We start from the raw sequence: 18,736 nt of genomic DNA on the forward strand, positions 1-18,736 counted from the left end.
ATGTGGGCAGATGGGACTGGCTCACTGGGCAACACAGTCAGCATGGATGAGTTGGGCCAAAGGGCCCGTTTCCATGCTGTATGATTCTATAAACAAAAGATGCTGGATGAATGCAGCGGGTCAGGCAGCATCTGTGGAGGGAAAGGGACAGTCGACCTTTCCTCCAGCATCTTGTTTGTTGTTTAAGCAGTTCACCTAATGTTGTTTCTCTGTGCAGTTGGTGATTTGCATTCTCTGCACTAAAGCCTACACAGAGAAATTTCAAAGCAATGGCACAGGGCTGCGGAATGGTTAAAACACTGTACTAAGGGACAGCTTGCTTCTAGTTTAGACTCAGAAAATTCATTTCTTCAGCCTGCAGAGAATTCCAAGAGGCCTACAGAGCATCAGTCACTAAATGTATTCAAAACAGAGTAATAGCTTTCTCGATATTAAGGGGAAAGTATGAGAAAGTGGGACTGAGAGTAACTAACAGTGGAGTGGGCACTATTGTCTTAGTTACCCATTCCTTTTATTTCTTAGGCCCTGTAAACATTTTAACTGAGACAAAACAATTAAAATATTAAAAGGAAATGCAAGGATATATTGGTGGTATTTCAATAAAAGGGATAGGGTGGTTGTTGGGTTGAATGGTTTGTTGATATTTTGTAATATTTCAGGTCTCTACTTAAAGACAACATACCAAAGAATTTAGGATAAGAATGAAAATCTTGAACTGGTCTGCCTTTCCCTTTCCCTTTCATTCACTAGTGAGCACATTTTTAATGTGTTGGACTCAGTAAGTTCCAAATGTGCTCATAGCACCACACTGTAGGATAATATGTCTAAACTCTTATGGAAAAGATCAAGATAAATGAAGAGTCTTCTATTCAGTGTAGAATTATCAGTTTGTACTTTAATTACAAAAGCATAAATCTTTTGTACAAAAGGGATCAATATACACCAACTGTATGCAGTGAGATTCACCAATAATTTTTTTATTCATCCTTAATGGAACAGATTATTCAATATAAATTGGTTTTTGTGCTAAAGATTAATTTTTCCACAAGTAGCAGAAAAGCCAAATACAACAAAGTCTTTTCTTAAATAATTTTCTGGGAGCATACATTTTATAATCCAAGCTGAGATAAATGTATTTAAATATAGTATAATGTAGATAAAAATAATTCTAGGCTTTTCAAATTATTTTCAGTGACTATACCCAGATCTGTCAGAGCTTTAATTTCGTTTTTGAAACTTTGAATCAAAAGGGTAATTAGCCTATCAAACCTCAAATCTACACTGGACCATACAATAACATTCAACTTAAAATGGAGTTTAACCAAACCAATAGTCTAGCTTACTGCAGAATAATGTTAATTCACTAACTCCACACCCCCACCCAGGAGCTTTGCCTAAAGTGACTGGACTGAAGATCCCCTCACACAGACTGATGTGGCAAGACAATATTTAATTACGTGTCCATGTACTCCGGTAGGAAGCTTTCCCATTCATAACTGTTAATTTACAAGTGGATTAAGGATCAGTGGGCCTTTTGCAATTTTGTTCTTTTCAACTACGAAAGGGTGGTGTTAAATTCAATTGCAAGACTACATTAAAATGAAATACTCAATCTCTCATGGCATGGTGTAAATTGAACATAGTAAGGTTCTCAGATGAAGCAGAAAGTGGAGATGGAAATAAAATCACTGGCCTCTTGCAATTCTATTCTGGACACCTTCAACCTTTTCCCACATTTGTAATAGCCTATGTAAACTTTGCTCAATAATTACACCTTTCTGCCAGTGGAGGTGCTGCACTGTCTACTGCCAGTGTTGACATAATTACAGTGCAACAACATTCCAGTTTAAAGGATAGTCTAATTTAAATGGAAAAAAGTATGGGTACACAAGACCTGTAACATAACTTAGATTACCTGTGGGAGCATGAAGTATTTAAAGGAGGATGTTAAATATTACCTGTCAGTCTCTCTAACAAAAGTTAATGTAGGAAAGCATTTTTTTTAGATTGAGGATGCATACATTAAATGAAGTTCAAGAGGTGTGAAATTTTGGCATGTTTGGCCACCCAACTGCAAGAAGAGATGCACTGCAGCTGACTTTGCAAGTGTATAAATTAGTACTTCAAATTTTTATCCACTACCTCCAAATCAGAAATGCAAAGCATGGTGGCAAATAATATACATGCTCTCTATGCCATGGGGTTGATTTGTGATATGAGGTAAACAGTGCACCACCAGCTCCTCACCAAAGGATGGATCAAATACAGGGCTGAGGTTGGGCAAGCTAACTTTGCAAATCTTTCCTCAATTGGTACTGTTCAGCAACCTGTTAAAAAAAGAATGGGAAGAATCAAGAAAAACAAAAGATCGGTTTGAGCAGGGTGTTAATTCTGACTGAAGGATCAACCCAATCTGTTTTGGTTCTCAAACACAATAACAGACAGTTTGGTGATAATTTCACCAACATCTGTATTGAAGAAATGAGCAGAACAACTGAGTACACAAAATTAAATATTCTCTCATCAGCTGGCAGACCTAATGTTCTATCTGTACTGAACAGAAACAAAAGGGACTATTAATTAATTTAATCAGAATTTGTGCAAGACAAAGTAACATTCTCTCTCTCCCATTAGCCCAGGGGCAAAATGCCATTTGCTGATTCATCCTTTTCTACAAGTTCCCTGCCACCTGGTACATGCAGGGCCTGCCTAGCATAGTTAAGTGGAGGGGAGCAAGAGAGTATGGGAATTTTGCAATCATATATATATCCTGTCAATTTGTGGAATACCCCAAGGAAAGGTTGGAAGGAAGATATCCTTTGAGGGTTACTTGTGGTAATTGGAAGAACATCTGGCTGCAAGTATTTACCAACTTAAAAATTAGGAGCTTTGATCAACTATAGAACCTTTTAAATCAGATTCATGGCAGCTACAACCTGCTGGAGTATGTTTATACTGTTCTATATTAGAATATTTTATTTCTTCAAAGTTGTACTCATACTGGTATCCCTTGTCATTATTCATCTTTCAGGTATAACTTCAGAACACCAAGATACTGTCAGGCAACACGTATTGTACAGAAAGTGATTCAAATGCAGCTGTTGGGCTGTATGTTTTGTAAAAAAAAAAGTTCAGTTGTCTCCTAGCCTTTGACCTTGGCCCCAGAAATACCCTCTTCCCCATCGAGCTCCTTGACCTCCAGCTTCTGGTCTTCTACTAGCCGGCCGGACTCCAAAGCCAGACACACCACCTCTCCTTGGTGGAAACCATCGGACCCTGGAGTGGGGAAGCAGAAGGAGAAAGTAATGTTATTAAAAACTTTCTGGATAAATGCAACTAAAGTAAAAGACAGTATCAATTATAATTACTTACAGAAATTGTGGTGTACTAAGAAATGTTCTTCCTCCATACTCTTGAGGGTATTTAAACATAAGAACATAGTACATGTGGCCAACAAAGATACCAACCAGCTCATCCATTATCCTGTTGGAATTGCACACAGATCAATAAAAATTCAAAAGCAGTTAAAGAATATTCTGGTTAATAAAATATAACTTCAACAAACCTTGCAACAGATCTCATAAGAGATTAAATTGAAGTGGCACAGCTAAGATTTATTTCAGCATGTACATGTTCTATGCTCTAGTGTGCACCAGTTTTAATGCTAGAAGGCTCATTGGGTTTTATCTTGCTTTGCTAAAAAATTTCTAACGCTTAATATTCTGAAGGGGAAAGGTAATTGACACCAATGCATGGTATCATGCATCAATAAAAGGTAGGAGATTTACCCCCAGTGCCATTGAATTACAAGTAACAGCCTTGAGATGATAGATTTGCAGTAGAGACTACTGTGGGAGGCAACAATAGAAAAAACATCATCCTAGGTGCACTCCTTGCATCTAACCGAGTTCCAATATAGTAATGCAGAAGGTTTGTGAACTCGGCACATAGGGTGTAACCTCCCTGGTTTTCTTGAAGTTAGTATGTGCTATGGGTGCAAAGATCAGACAGAGTGAAATCTTGTGATGTGCAAACCTAATGGGAGAAGGTATGTCCTTTCCCGATCAAGGCACCATGTAACCAACTGCCCTCCAAAACAAATAGATCTTTTAGTGCAGGGGGAAAAAATTCAATAACTGCCAGCACGCTCCTCCTTTTCAGAGAAACAAAAATGGTGGATACAGGCTAGATAGCTTCCATCGACCTTCCAGCTCCACAGCCCTTCATCAGAACTGAGAAAGAACAAATTAGATTTCAGTAGGGGGAGAAGGGATGTGTGTCTGATGTGGGGGGGAAAAAAAGGCATACAATAGATATAGGGAATATTAACCCCCATCCCACTTCCACTCTAATCTTTGTCTGCAGCCCGCTACACTCTTATGAGGCCTGATGTAATCAAGGAACAACATCTTCCATCTGGGTACATTGCAACTTTCCAGACAACTTAAGAACTAATCTTTTTGTCTGTCTCAGAATTGACCATTTCTGCCAGTCATCCATCTGTGATGTTTGGTTCAGTTTTTCTCTTGCCTTATATAGAGTCTGGTCTGCTGGGCATGTCCCACAGCTCTGCTATCATCTCCCTTTTGATAACCCAGTAATACCAATCTCAAATCCTGGTCTACAAGGCCTAGAATCATTTGTTCTACATTCAAATTCGCAATGGCATATACCAGACAGACAGACAGTATATAATTTGCATACTTACGCATTTCTCAGTATATAATTGAATATTAGCAGAGCCCAAGGTAGATAACAAGCCTGTGAAAAAGAAAATTTAAAATGTACATAAACTAATAGGTGATTACTCCCCTTCCTTCCATTTTACATCCTATTATTGTTGAAAAGGTGATCACTGGGTGGCCCAGGACACTGTGGCAAAGGTTGTATATAAGGTAATTATTCAAAGTACAGCACAGGAGCTGCAACTCCAGCCTCCCCTAAATGTTCTCATCAAGTTCCTAGGTTGTACAAAATCTCTGGGAGAGTGCAGAATGAAGACGACATTTCTCTAAAGGAGGGGTTTAAAAAAAACCTAATCACCAAGGAACTGGTAATGTTCAGCATTCCACCTTGCATCTAGATCGGTGGATCAGGAACTGGAGTTCCAACACAAGATGCGAACACTCAATCTAGCCCAAGACTCAACACAGCAGTGAGGAAGTGTTGACTGTACAGTAAGATGTTCAAATGAGGTACCATATATCAATGAATATCCCTCAGCCAGGATCACTAACAATATTCAATCATTTCTCTCACTGCTGCTTGTGGGATATTTTTCTTTACATCTGCATAATTTATAACTGTAAATATAAGTAATTCAAGAACAAAGTAGCCCTTTGGAATCCAAGGACATACTCTATATAAAGGCCAACTATGGCACCCTGCTGCTGTCCTGTTTGAATCAGCCACCAATGCACAGACTGGAGGTCAGACGCAGGAGCATACAGGTCTACTGTATTTTTCCAAGAGGAACTGGAAACAGAACAGCTGTTTTAGCTTCAGCATCTAGATTAACAGCAGCTAGAAATTCTCCTACCTTAAATGTCATTCCAAACCAAAATGTCACAATCTGGTCTTTGTTCAGTTGTGCCCACACATAAACCATCGTCAAAATTAGTGGGATAAACAATATCTGCCAAAAGGAAAAGGTTATCACATCATAAAACTGATAGTCATCTGCCTCAACAATAAAGGAAACTGACCCTGGTGTCTGTCTACCATCTTCCTTGACTCATGCTCACAAACAAGAGTCTACATTACCACAGCTAGCAACAAACATTCTGCTGGAGGAACTCAGCAGGTTGAACAGCATCTGTTGTGGCAGGGTGGGGGAGAGAGGAATTGAAGTAGTCGAAACCCAATATTAAGGCTCACAGCTAAGAGTGCATAGTTACAGCTTATCTGCATCCAGCAGTCTGTGATATATTCACAGCATCATACAGTGTAGTGTGAAGAACGTTAATACATCGTCACTCATGGTTCACAATCCCATACGAAACAGATTTCTGCCTACATGTTGCAATTGTATAAAACTTTGGCTATGCCACACTTGGGGTCTTGTGTGCAGTTCTGGACACCATCACAGGAAGGATGTGGAGGCTTTGGAGAGGGTTCAAAAGAAGTTTACCAGGATGCCGATAGGGTAGACTGCCAGAATCTTTTTCCCAGTGATGAAATGTTGAAAACTAGAGGGCATTGGTTTAAGGTGAGAGGGGGAAGTTATTTTTTTCTTTATACAAAGAGTGGAAGGTGCCTGGAACAGGCTGCCAGGGGTAGTGGTGGAAGCAGACACGATAGTGGCATTTAAGAGGTATATGATTATGGAGGGATATGGATCATGTGCAGGCAGAAGGGATTTAGTTTAATTTGGCACAGACATTGTGGGTGCAAGGGGCCATTCTTGTGCTGTACTGTTCTATGTAATTGAAAGCCTATCACTGGATATTATGAAAATAAAATAAAAGGTTAATTAGGAACAAACTAAAGAAAAAATATAAAATTGTGGGGTGGGGGGAGGGTGTTTGCATCTAAAAGCACTTTCATTACAGAAGCCACTGAAGTTTCAAGGTACAGACAGACCCTTTTACCACCACCCTTTGACACTGATATAAGGCGTACGGCAGAAATTGCAGTTTCACTCTTGTAACAAAAGACATGCATAATAGCCATGCTCTCAGGCTAAACATTATTCCAGGTGCTCCCATCAATTTAAAGTTAACCCAGGGGAGGAAAGAAGAGCAAGGATAAAATGAGAAATTCTGTAAGATCTAACAGGATACAAACAATTTTTAAAATGCAATGGACAGCACCAAGGTAGAAATTTTATCAGATCAAGTATTTGCAATTTGCATCTTTGGAGCAAAAAATGCCTCTAGGCACATAATGGAAAAGGGAGATATGGAAACAGCTCAGGTAACAATGGAGCAAATTAAAGGAATTGCTTAGAGCTTTTAAACAATTTGCATTTTAACATGGCAATGATCAAGAGGGATGACGGATTTTAAAAGTCTATCATGATGAAAGAGGAATTTAGGGAGGTAATTCCACAGGTCAGGGCCAAGGAAGTAAACTGGGGAAGCATGAGAGAGTATCACAGACAAAGTTCTCAGAGAGTTGTTGGACTGTGGAGTACTGTAGAGACTTTCATAGGCAGTGATAGATGCAGAGTTAGGAAGGGTGTTGCAGATTTGAAATCGCCATTAGTGAACACTTTGCCAACAAGAATGAAATCAAGAGAGAGTACCTTTTGAGGCAGACATCTCATATCAGGCCTCCTAAAACTAAACCTCATCCTTACAGATGGAAGCCAACTGTTTGTTTGGTCATTTTGCACCTACTATGATCAACTCTGGCTGTCTTTGGGTACAAAGGCAAGTCACCACCTTCTCCACACACTCTCTCCCCTTCCACCACCTCCTCCTCCTCACCACCCTTGCCCAATAACACAAAGTACTTTGAATAAAATAAAACAGCCAAGTTTTCCATTATCACAAAGATAGAAATGATTTTTTCTGAAGCATATTGCTCTGCCCCTCCAAAAATACTTACAGGCATTCCAATGAGTAATGCAACAATCTGTTACAGTGTTGATCAGGAAAACATTAATAGCATGTTAATGCCCATTACATTATTAATACATTTTGTTAGTATACATTTCCCATAAATAAATAATTTTCATCAGGACTATTTTCACTCTAGGCTAGGAGCAGTGCAGGCAGCAGTTCTTCAATTTCTGTTCTGGCTAAGGTCAGTTACTTCAGAACAAGTTAGACATTCAACCCAGATTGCTCTGGCCTGCATGCATTACTAATTCTGTGTGCCATGGCTCATTAATATCCCATGGGTTAGGAGGCTGCGACTTACAGCCCCATCCCAGAGACATGAAATCAAGTCTAGGATTACACTAATGTAATGTAACAATTAATGGACTGCTGCAGTATCAGAGATGCCTTCATTTTAGGAGTTGCAGCAAACCTGAAGCCTAATATTTTGAAGAAAAGTAGGGGACTCTTCTTGGTGTCCTGCTCAAAATTTAGCTCTCAACCAAATCATAAAAAACAGATTAACTGGCTGTTAAGACACTATTTATTGGCAGCCATATTTCTTACCCACAATAGTGACCACTGGCGACAAAATGTCATGGAGTATCGCGAGGTCATTAAAAATGCTGTACAAATACTCTTTAGCATTACTTGGAAAAGGATACCACTGTGCAAATCCAGTTGAAAAACAACATAAATACATAGTCGGCTGTCCTCCCATCAAAGAATCCTATACATTTAAAAAGAAAGTTAAACTGTAGATTGGCTTTACAGTCATTCAAGTACAAAATTATGCACATCAAAGAATATGGAATACCATCAATCATGTCCTATAATTTTCCTCTGATGTAATTGAGGAAATGCTATTATACAAAGACTTGGTTTAAAGAGCAAGTGCAATGAGTCTGTAAGGCAAACTGACCCGGAGATAAGTATCTGGAAGTGATCCCTGCACCCACCCCCATGCAGTATTCCAATGGTTCAACAACTTAATGCATCTGTCAGTGTGCCAGATCAATAATGCCAAAGGTTCAGTCCTGTTTTGTGCCAAATCTGCTGATGCTACAAATGAGAAAGCATAGTACATTTCAAGTGACCCTGGCAAGGAACTTGGGGGACAGTCAATATCCATCTTCCCGATTACTACCCTTCTGTAATGTGCATGGGCATCACAAGAGAATAAGCTGAATGTCTGACTGCTACTTCTGCCCAGCCTCTCTGGTCAAATAGCCTGTTGACACTCTGATGACACCAGAAGGCAGACTGTACATTTAGAGGTGGGAGAGAAAGAAGAGACCACACAATCATCTTCCTTTGAACAAAGAATAAATTCTCTACTCAGGATTTTTAAGTAAAAAGAAAAAGGAAATAAATGCTTTTAATACATCCTCAGTTATTCAAGAGAGAATCCAAACAGCACTATTCCTTTTGCAAATGAGTTGAGAAACAAAATAAAACATTTACATAAACTTCCTTCAATTTTATATCTTCTGTTTTGTGATAGTAAACTCTACCTCCGGTCGACATTGTCATAACCAACTTCTAACAAACAAGTGGTTGCCATCAATCTCATTGCAAGTTTAGCTCCTCTTCTACAAGGGCTTTCTGTTCATAAGCCGGGCAACTACACAAGTCTCAGTGTAAAATATAAAGCATTCTGTGCATACTCACAAACACAGCATGCTGGCATGTGCATAACTGCTGCAGCGTGTATTAGGTTATGGGAAATCTTCCCATTCTCGTTTTCTCATGTTGTTCTGCTGCCTGTGTGGGTGTACAAGAGAACGCAGATGCTGGAATCTGGAGCAACAATCTGGAGGAACTCAGCAAGTCAAGCAGGATCTGGGGGGGGGGGGGGGTGGGGGGGGAAGAGGAGGTATTGTCGATGTTTTGAATTGTCGAAACCCTGCATCAGAACCGTGTGGATATACCATCCCAGTTGCAATCTCTGCAGCTCCCCCCAATGCGAAAGTGTCTTTATGTGTATGGGAATGGAAATCCACAGGCTAAATAAAACTTCGTAAGCATAGGAACACGAGGTCAGGCAGCCCCAAAACCTGTGCTGCCATTTAATAAGATCGTGGCCAAATCTGTATCTTTGTTCCATCACCTGCATTTTCTTCTATACTCTTATTCTCCAAAAAGCCATCAATCACAAATGCCAAGGCAGGTCAGAAAGCAGGAAGGAACATGGTGTTGTTTTATGCCCAATTCCTCATTCATTTTGTCACCATTCAGTCCAAAGCTAGCTGATTTCACAAAATCAAAACTCAGACGTAGATCTGGGCTCTGTCTAAGGATAAAATGCCTCCAGACCAGCAATTAAACTCACTTGTAACTGAGCTTCCCTTCCTGAAATAACAATTCCAGACGTAAAAGGTTCCCAAGGATATTCTCCCACCAGACCAGCTACGTTTTTCCATGTTTGATTATTCCATATTTTGATAGAAAAGAAAAACAGGTCAGCGAATTCAGTCTCAAGTAAAAACAAAATCCCAGTTCACATCATGCCCAAAGAGACTGAACAAGCTTCAAGAACAGATTCACTGGGATTTGTACAGCTGCAGTTTTTGCAGGAAAGGTAAGATATGGTAGCCTGACATTCAATTAATGTTTTGTAACAGATGACATTCCTCATTCTGTAATTAAATGCTTAAAACGTTCAATGGAAATGTTGCTCCTTTAAGGTAATGGAAGATTGAACAAAATACTCTGCAAGGTGTTTGCTTTGAGAAATGGTTTCTAAAATGTCTTAGCCAATTTCCAGTAAAATTGCATTCCCTTTTCTTACAGAATACAAGTAAATGCTTCAGAGTGCTAATGGGATCTAGTGCAAACACAGGATGAAATCCTACCTCTTTCCAAGCTGGAGGAATACGAATACAGGAAGTACAGCTGAATCAAGTAATGGAATCCCATAGGGTAAAACAGAGATGCAGTCACAGGTCTCCATATCTGTATGCAAGAAACAAGGTTGGTTATTCGTTTGCTTCATACACAATGCTTATAGTATAGGAAAGAGAACAAACTTTGCGCAGTATTCATAACAAAGCTATATGTCTATCATAAATGACCTGACTTTGCAAACTGTTTCTTTGCCTTTATTACAGCAAGGTCTATCATTTGGAATGCAGACAAAATATTAGTCAATGTTTGCAACCTGACCCACAACCAGAATAATTTGCTTCTAAATTTGATGTTCTAGTCTCAGTACAGGCATGGTTTTGCTTTAGCAACTGAATAATACATTACCATATATATGCATAAATTAATGACATAGTCTACTTATCATGAGGTTTGCTTCAAAGCATCCACACGTCATTCACCTTTACATCACAATGATATTTAGATGGATATCTTCAAATCCTCATACGGCATGGAAGTAGCCCTTTGGTCCACTTTGCACTAAAATGGACTTTTTTTTTGTTCTAATTGTGTTTTCTTGTAAAAATTATGTACAAATGTTTATATTTTTTCTTGTGAATGCTGTTTTATGGTGCTATGTGCCTATGATGCTGCTGCAAATTTTTCACTGCACCCGTGCATACATGTACTTGTGCATATGACAATAAACTCGACTTTGACTGAGTCCATGCCAACCAACAAGTACTCATTTACACTAATCCCATTTTATTTTAGAATTAGGGCCAGTTTAAAAAAAGTAAACAAGAGCAAATTTAAATGTAATAATTTCTCCGATAAGGCTGGCCCTGAGATAGAGGATGTTTCCACTTCTAGTGGTTTCTGAGGTGGCTGATGAGGCCAATGTGGGAACTACAGATTATTCCACAGATGAGGGAGTAGTTGCCTGCTGGGGGCAAATGGGGGATGGTGGGGATAGTTTGTGAAGCACCACATTTCTTTTCTCACTTGCCCGTAGACCCTGTGCATTCCCAATGCAGAGACCCAAGGTTGTCAAAACCATCCTAAATGGTACTTCTCCATTTTGCATGGTCATCAGCAAAGCATTCCCAAGTGTCAGTGGGAATGTTTACATTTCAAGGAAGCTTTGACATATCCTTGAATTGATACCCTGTGGTAATCTCTTCCTACGAGAGCTTGGCACAAATATCTGCTTCGAAGATTTAGTGTCAAACAACGTGAGCGGATAACTGAGCCAAATGAGTATAACTGGGTCCTCAGTTCTGGGGATGATGGCCTGGGAGAAGACACATATTTGTTCACTTGTCCTCCCAGTGAATTTGGAGTATTTATAGAGACAGCATTAGTGATATCTTTCCAGTGCCAGAGCTAACTTTGTGGAGTCTTTCAGGTTCAACATTGATCTTCTTGCAGCAACACTTCTGTTGCTGCAGACATCTTGGGGCCAGGTTGATGGGAATAATATAGCGGGTTAGAAGATTATCAGTCCAACAATCATCAGTACCTCTTAAGGCACAGGTCACAAGGACATCTTTCTGGTCCCTTGCTCAAATGGTGGTGTAATCTTAACAGGTGCAGCGTCTGCAACAGGAGCGTTACCACGTGGTCTTGTGTTTGTCCATCTGACAAAACAATGTTAGTTGTAACAATTCTGTATTCCAAGGATTTTGTCAGGAAAAGGACCTTGTTGAAGTTAGTCTCCCTGACACCTTCCACATCTTGCTAGGAGATTGCATTTTTTCTCACTCTTTGGGAATACTATTGTATCATATTCCTGGCAAAAGTGTCTCATCAAGACATTTGGCCTATCAATGGCAACAGAGTATTGCTTGGAATCCTTGTCTGTATGAGTGCAAAATATACCATGACTAAAATTAATTCTGAGTGGCGTATGCTAAACACGTAAACACAGCAGCACATGAACATTGTATTCCCCTTCTGAAATTTGGTTTGACTTCAGTGGGGGATGAGATGCACTTTGAGCCACCCAAAGGCCGTGAAAGGCATACACTCAGTTGTTCTTTTCCTCAAAAAAAAGGTAGACAATTGAGAAAAGATAAAATCCACTTAATGGAAACAAGAGTTATTTAAAACTTATAAAATACATCAATGGGAGAAGGGAGTTTCCACCCCACTTAAACCCACCTAAATAACTTGTAAAAGCTCCACAATATCCCAAAGAACAAGGGTGGGGGGGAGAAAAAAAAAAGGACAGGCAGCAAGATGCCCCATTCAAGCAAATCCTATGCAAATATTTGCTGCTCAAGTACACAGATATTTGTCTTTATTGCTAAATTGAAAATTCTGTTTAGGTCAAATGCTCATAGAAGATTTATTTCTCACATACTTATAGGCATTCTGAATTTTTCCCTGGTTTCTTGTTGTACACAAATACATAATAATCATGGAAGATGTTGGAAATCCAAGTTAAAAACAGAAATATTCATTAGGTCAAGCAGCATCTGTGGAGAGGGAATACAGAGGTAGCATTTCAATTAAAGGGTCTTTCATCGGAGCAATCCTGTAGAACAATGTTTTATTAAAATCAGTTATGATGAAAGATCACTCACTTGAAACATTAACTGTTTCTCTCTGGAGATATTTCCTAACCTGAAAGCTTCCAGCATTATAAGTTTATATCTCATTAAATACTACAAGAGATTCAGTGCACATTAAAAGGTGTTTTCAATGTTTATTTTATGGGTGGCAATGAAAATGCTCCAGAAACAAAACAGTAGTACCCCACTTCAGACCTTCAATGAGCAATACCACAACATTTGCTAATATGATTTTTGTATGTAAAGAATTCCGCTCATGGTCATGGAAAAAATACTGACTAGGTTCACACAATATAACTTTTCTAGAACACCTATTCTATAATCATAGAAGATCCTGATTACCATTACCTAGAAAGCCACCAGTTGTAGAATATTAGGAACAATAATAGAAAAATTACAATTAGAATTTGTTTTATATATATTCTTCATGGAAGATAGGTGTCACTAGCTAGCATTTATTGTCCACCATTTATTGTCCTCTTCATCAAATGGCTTGCTGGACCATTTCATTAATAATGCAATCCAGGCTGTTACCTTGTATGGAAGTGTAACAGTGCAATGGCCAAGGTTTACAATAAATTCCTTAAAAGTATCAGCCTGACACCATTGAATCTGATAATCTAACAATCTGTATTACTGAGAGCTTCAAAACTGTTTTGCTATTATGAATGAAGTGAAATAAAGTGAAGGGAATGAAAGATAGTATTTAATCTAGCATCTTTGTTGATGTCCCAAAGCATTTCACACCAATGAAGTACTTTTGAATCGTCGCTGCTTAATGCAGGAAACAGAACAGCAATTTGTACACAGCAAGCTCCAACAAACAGTAACATTACAATAATCAGACTATCTGCTTTAGTGATGTTGAGTGTGTAATAAATATTGGGCTGTCAACTGGGGATAAATCCCCTGCTCTCCTTCACTGTAGGATGAAAGTGACATGGAATCTCATCTCTGCCTGTGTTCAAGTGGTTCAATATCTCATATAGTGGCTATGATCTAAACAGTTTCAATTTTTAAAAAATCCTCTGGTAGATCTGGCTTAACTCTGAAAGGCCGCTGAAGTTAACAAACGGCATTGTTGTACAATCTTAAGTGTATTTTAATATACAAATACAAAACAGATTGCACATTGACTGCAAGCTGTGGAAATTGCTTTCCCCGATCATTTGTGAGGCTGTAGTTGTGAAATCTTTTTATCTGACACCCATAATACATTTACATTATGTGCAACTCTCAAATACTTCACTACTTCAGTAAATGATTCAAGTAGTAATGCTAGAACTCACCAGCCTAATCCCTCTCCCCAGTGATGTGGGAGGAGCCATTTGAGGAAATGCCAGCAGTCAAATTTATTGAACACAATACTTTTCTAATGATTAGGAAGTTCCTAGAAAACCAAACATTTAAAAGCAGAACTGATTTATTTTAATTAAAGGAAGAAGTATGGCCCCAGGTTCTGCACTGTCACTAGTCAGAAGTGCCATCTTTCAAATGAGATGTTAACACAACACCCTGCATGTTCTCTAGGGTGAATGTAAAAGATCCCATGATATTATTTCAGAGAAAAAAAAGTGGATAAATCATGTAATAGACAGATCATCTAGTCATCACTATGTTGCTCTTTGTGGGAGCTTGCTGTTCACAACTAGGTTGCCAAATTTCTCTGGTTACCACAGGAAATAGGTTCCCAAACTTCCTTCTTGAGATAAAGAAAGATCTAAATGATAACATGAATGCTTCCAAATAAATTCAAATCTTTTAGACAGAAAGTACTATCTCATGTCCCTTTTTAAGTAACTCCAATAAAAATCAATGCAAAAGAGACAATGGGAACCAAGTCAGACTCTTGGTGTTATAATCCACTGTACTCTCAATGCCCTGCAGTGCCCATCAGTTACAGAAGGTTACACTGGATTGATTTACAATTTGATCCCCAATTTGTGTTAAGTCACCCTTATCAAAGATCCCCACCATCCAGGCCATGCCATCTTTTGGCAGCTACCATTGGGCAGGAGATACAGAAGCCTGAAGACCCAACCGCCAGGTTCAAGAACAGCTACTTCCCTTCAATCATTTATTCCTTGAACCAACCGGCAAAACCTTAATCACTACAGTTTAGCAACACTAGATCACTTTGCACTAAAATGGACTTCTTCCTAATTGTGTTCTTTCTTGTAAAAATTGTGTATAATTGGTTCAATTTATGTTTTTCTTGCGAATGCTGCTTATATGATGCTATGTGCCTGTGATGCCATTGCAAGCAAGTTTTTCATTGCATCTGTACATACACATACTTGTGTATATGACAATAAACTTGACTTTAAGAGTATACAAAAAATATACATGAACAGAATCAGAAGGATGATCAGGAAAGTTGAAAGCACCACTAGCACTCACTCTAACCCGATTTATGGAGGTGTGGAAATTAGGTAGGCCAAAGGCAGGCTGCTGGTGTCTACAAAAATCAGCCAGCGTCAACAACTTCCAATAATAGAGGAAGGAAAACTAGGTTTCGAAAGTGGTTTAAAAATTAAAAGGAAGTGAATCAACAAGGTAAATCAATATATTCTATGCCGCTCAGAAAACGAAGTTTCATTATTTTAACTGCAAGGATTGTTGCTGTCATTGACAAACAGACTACTGTAGGACCACTGATGGGTTCAATATTTTGCTCAGAAATATTCAAACCAAGGGTGAAATTTGAAAACTAAGTGCATTAGTTACAAAATTAATCAACCTACAACCTAATCTGATGTTCCATTCTATAATTTTTAATTTGCTTCAAATCCTTCAATAACAATGTTAATTGAGATGTAACAAAAAAAACTGCTGGAGGACTCAGTGGGCTCCACAGATGCTGCTCAACCTACTGAGTTCCTCTGGCAGTTTGTTTTTTGTCATGACATAAAGTTGCAAGATTTACTTTGTGAAAAGGTGGCACAAATGAAAATCCAGACCCAAGAGCAAGTCATAATCAATTGCAGTCAGTGACATTATCAGACTCAGTTATGCAAACTGCAACAGCTACAGAATCATATTCATACAGTTACATACACATTTGAAATATATTCCCAAATTTTTAATTAAAGTGAATGTATTAAACCCTTATAAATGGGCCGAATTGAAATTTAAAATATTATTGGATTAAAAAAGTGATTTCTCTTAACACAACTACATCTTGCCAGCTGGGTTATTACCCATTCTGGATTTTCTGCTAATGTAAAATAACAATTCATCAGGAAGTAGAATCAAAGTAAAATTGACTTGGAAGATGCAAATTTTATTTGCAGGAGAGGAATATTTACAAAGCAAAGATACCAGCTCCAGGTCACCAAGTCATAAATGTACTGTGTTGCTAGAAGCTTGCAGTCCACATCAAAAGATGCTGATCCTCTAACAGACTACCCACTCACCTCATCGGGCACCTCCCACCCCACCTGTGGCAGTCTGCGGTCCCCACATTGGCCGCATCACTCACTCAAACACCCACAAAACCAGACTGGAAGTCATCCGCGAATCCTGGGGACACTTCCTCCCTGGCCACTCCAACCCCAGTCCTCACCCCCTTCCTCCCTGTCCCCACCCACCCACCCCAGCTCCCCCCCCCCAACACCCTCCTGCCCCACCTCGCTCGATGGTGACAGGAGCCAGTGGGGTGGGGGGTATAGGGGCAGCAGCTGAGGGAGGGGCGGGGAGCTCGAACCCCTCTGGCCCCGCTCAGCGCAGGGCTGCTCCTTACCTGGAAGTCGTTGAAGAAGCGGTCGGACCACAGGACCAGGGACCTGCCGCTCACCACGTTGAGCCGCTCCAGCACCGGCAGCACCACGCAGCCCGTGAACCAGTAGCGGGTGACCAGGGGGATGCCACGGTACCACTCGCCCAGCCCGCTGTCCGCCATCGCCGCGCCGGGGGATGCTGGGAGAAACACCTCTGACGTGCTCACCCGCCACTGGTCCACGTCGGCAATCCGGGGTTAGAGGGCAGCAGCATAGCAACGAGTGATTGGCAGGGTCTCTACTCCCTTCTCTATTGCATTTGTTCAGTACGCATGGTAATAATAATTGTAAAAAAAATGTTTAATATATGTTTTTCCTGTGAATGCTGCCTACATGATGTGCCTGTGATGCTCCTGCAAGTAAGTTTTTCATTGCAGCTGTGCATGCACATACAAAGCTTCCACATCCTTCCTATAATGAAGCACCCAGAACTGAACACAATACTCCAAAGTGTGGTCTATCCAGAGTTCTGTTGAGCTGCAACATTAGCTCACAGCTCTTGAACTCAGTACCCCAAATAATGAAGGCCAACACACCATACAGCTTCTTAACAACCCTATCAACCTGTGTGGAAACCTTGAGGGATCTATGGATGGGGACACCAAGATCCCTCTGTTCCTCCATCACTGCAAGAGTCCTGCCATTAACCTTGTATTCTGCCTTCAAATTCGACTTTCTAAAGTGTATCACTTCGTTTGAAGGCCATCTGCCAATTCTCAGCCCAGCTCTGCATCCTATCAATGTCACATTGTAACCAACAGCAACCTTCTACACTATCCACAACACCACCAACTTTCATGTCATCTGCAAAACTACTAACCCACCCTCCCACATCCTCATCCAGGTCATTTATAAAAATCACTAAGACCAGGGGTCCCAGAACAGATCCCTGTGGAACACCACTGGTCACCAACGTCCAGGTAGAATACGCTCCATCTACAACCACCCTCTTTTCTATGGGCAAGCCAATTCTGAATCCACACAGCCAGGTTTTCCTGGATCCCATGCCTCCTGACTTTCTGAATGAGCCTTCCATGAGGAACCTTATCAAAGACCCTACTAAACATGTACACCACATCCACTGCTCAACCTTCACCAATGTGCTTTGTCACATCCTCAAGGAATTCAGTCAGGCTCGTGAGGCATGACCTGCCCCTCACAAAGCCATGCTGACTGTCCCTAACCAGCCTATGCTTCTCCAAATGCCCATAAATCCTGTCTCTGAGCATCTTCTCCAGTAAGTTGCCCACTGCTGAAGTAAGACTCACTGGCCTGTAATTCCCAGGGTTATCCCCACTCCCTTTCTTGAACAAAGAACAACATTTGCCACCCTCTTGATATTCTACGTATCTTGTCAACCATGGTTCCTTCCCTCTACCATCCTTACCCTGCCTCAATGGGACAAACCTATCCAGAACCCCATGCAAGTACTCCCAAAACAACCTCCACATTTCCGTTGTGCACTTCCCCAAGAACATCTATTTCCAATTTACACTCCCAAGTTCTTTCCTAATAGCATCATAATTCCCCCTCCCCCAATTAAGTACTTTCCCATATCGTCTGCTCCTATCCCTCTTCAAGGCTATGAAGTTATGGTCACTGACTCCAAAATGCTCTCCCACTGAGAGATCTGAAACCTGATCAGGCTCATTGCCTAGTACCAGGTCCAGTATGGCCTCTAGTCCTTCCTGGACACTCCTAACAAACTCTGCCCCATCTATCCCCTTTACACTAAGGAGGTGCCAATCAATATTAGGGAAGCTGAAATCACCCATGACAACAACCCTGTTATTTTTGCACCTTTCCGATCTGCTCCTCAGTGTCTCTGCTGCTACTGGGGGGTCTGGAGAATACTTCCAATAGACTGATTGCTCCCTTCCTGTTTCTGACTTTCCCCCACACAGTAGATGATTCCTCCCTTTCTACAGCTGTGATACTGCCTCTGATCAGCAAAGCCACTCCCCCACCTCTT

The 18,736-nt window shown here is 40.3% G+C and overlaps 1 protein-coding gene across 1 annotated transcript; it reads right to left on the bottom strand.

The window, feature by feature from the left end:
* Positions 1-875: 875 nt before the first annotated feature.
* derl1 (derlin 1) lies at positions 876-16,998 on the bottom strand. Its single transcript, XM_052023774.1, has 8 exons — positions 16,728-16,998; positions 10,400-10,499; positions 8,210-8,274; positions 7,552-7,578; positions 5,540-5,635; positions 4,709-4,761; positions 3,373-3,483; positions 876-3,276 (listed from the first exon to the last, which is right to left on the bottom strand). Exons 1-8 carry the CDS (start codon positions 16,884-16,886, stop codon positions 3,132-3,134), a joined length of 756 nt encoding a protein of 251 aa, XP_051879734.1. The 5' UTR covers positions 16,887-16,998; the 3' UTR covers positions 876-3,131.
* Between the last annotated feature and the right edge of the window lie 1,738 nt (positions 16,999-18,736).

The sequence above is a fragment of the Pristis pectinata genome, chromosome 9, assembly GCF_009764475.1.
Source record: "Pristis pectinata isolate sPriPec2 chromosome 9, sPriPec2.1.pri, whole genome shotgun sequence".
Lineage (NCBI taxonomy): Eukaryota > Metazoa > Chordata > Chondrichthyes > Rhinopristiformes > Pristidae > Pristis > Pristis pectinata.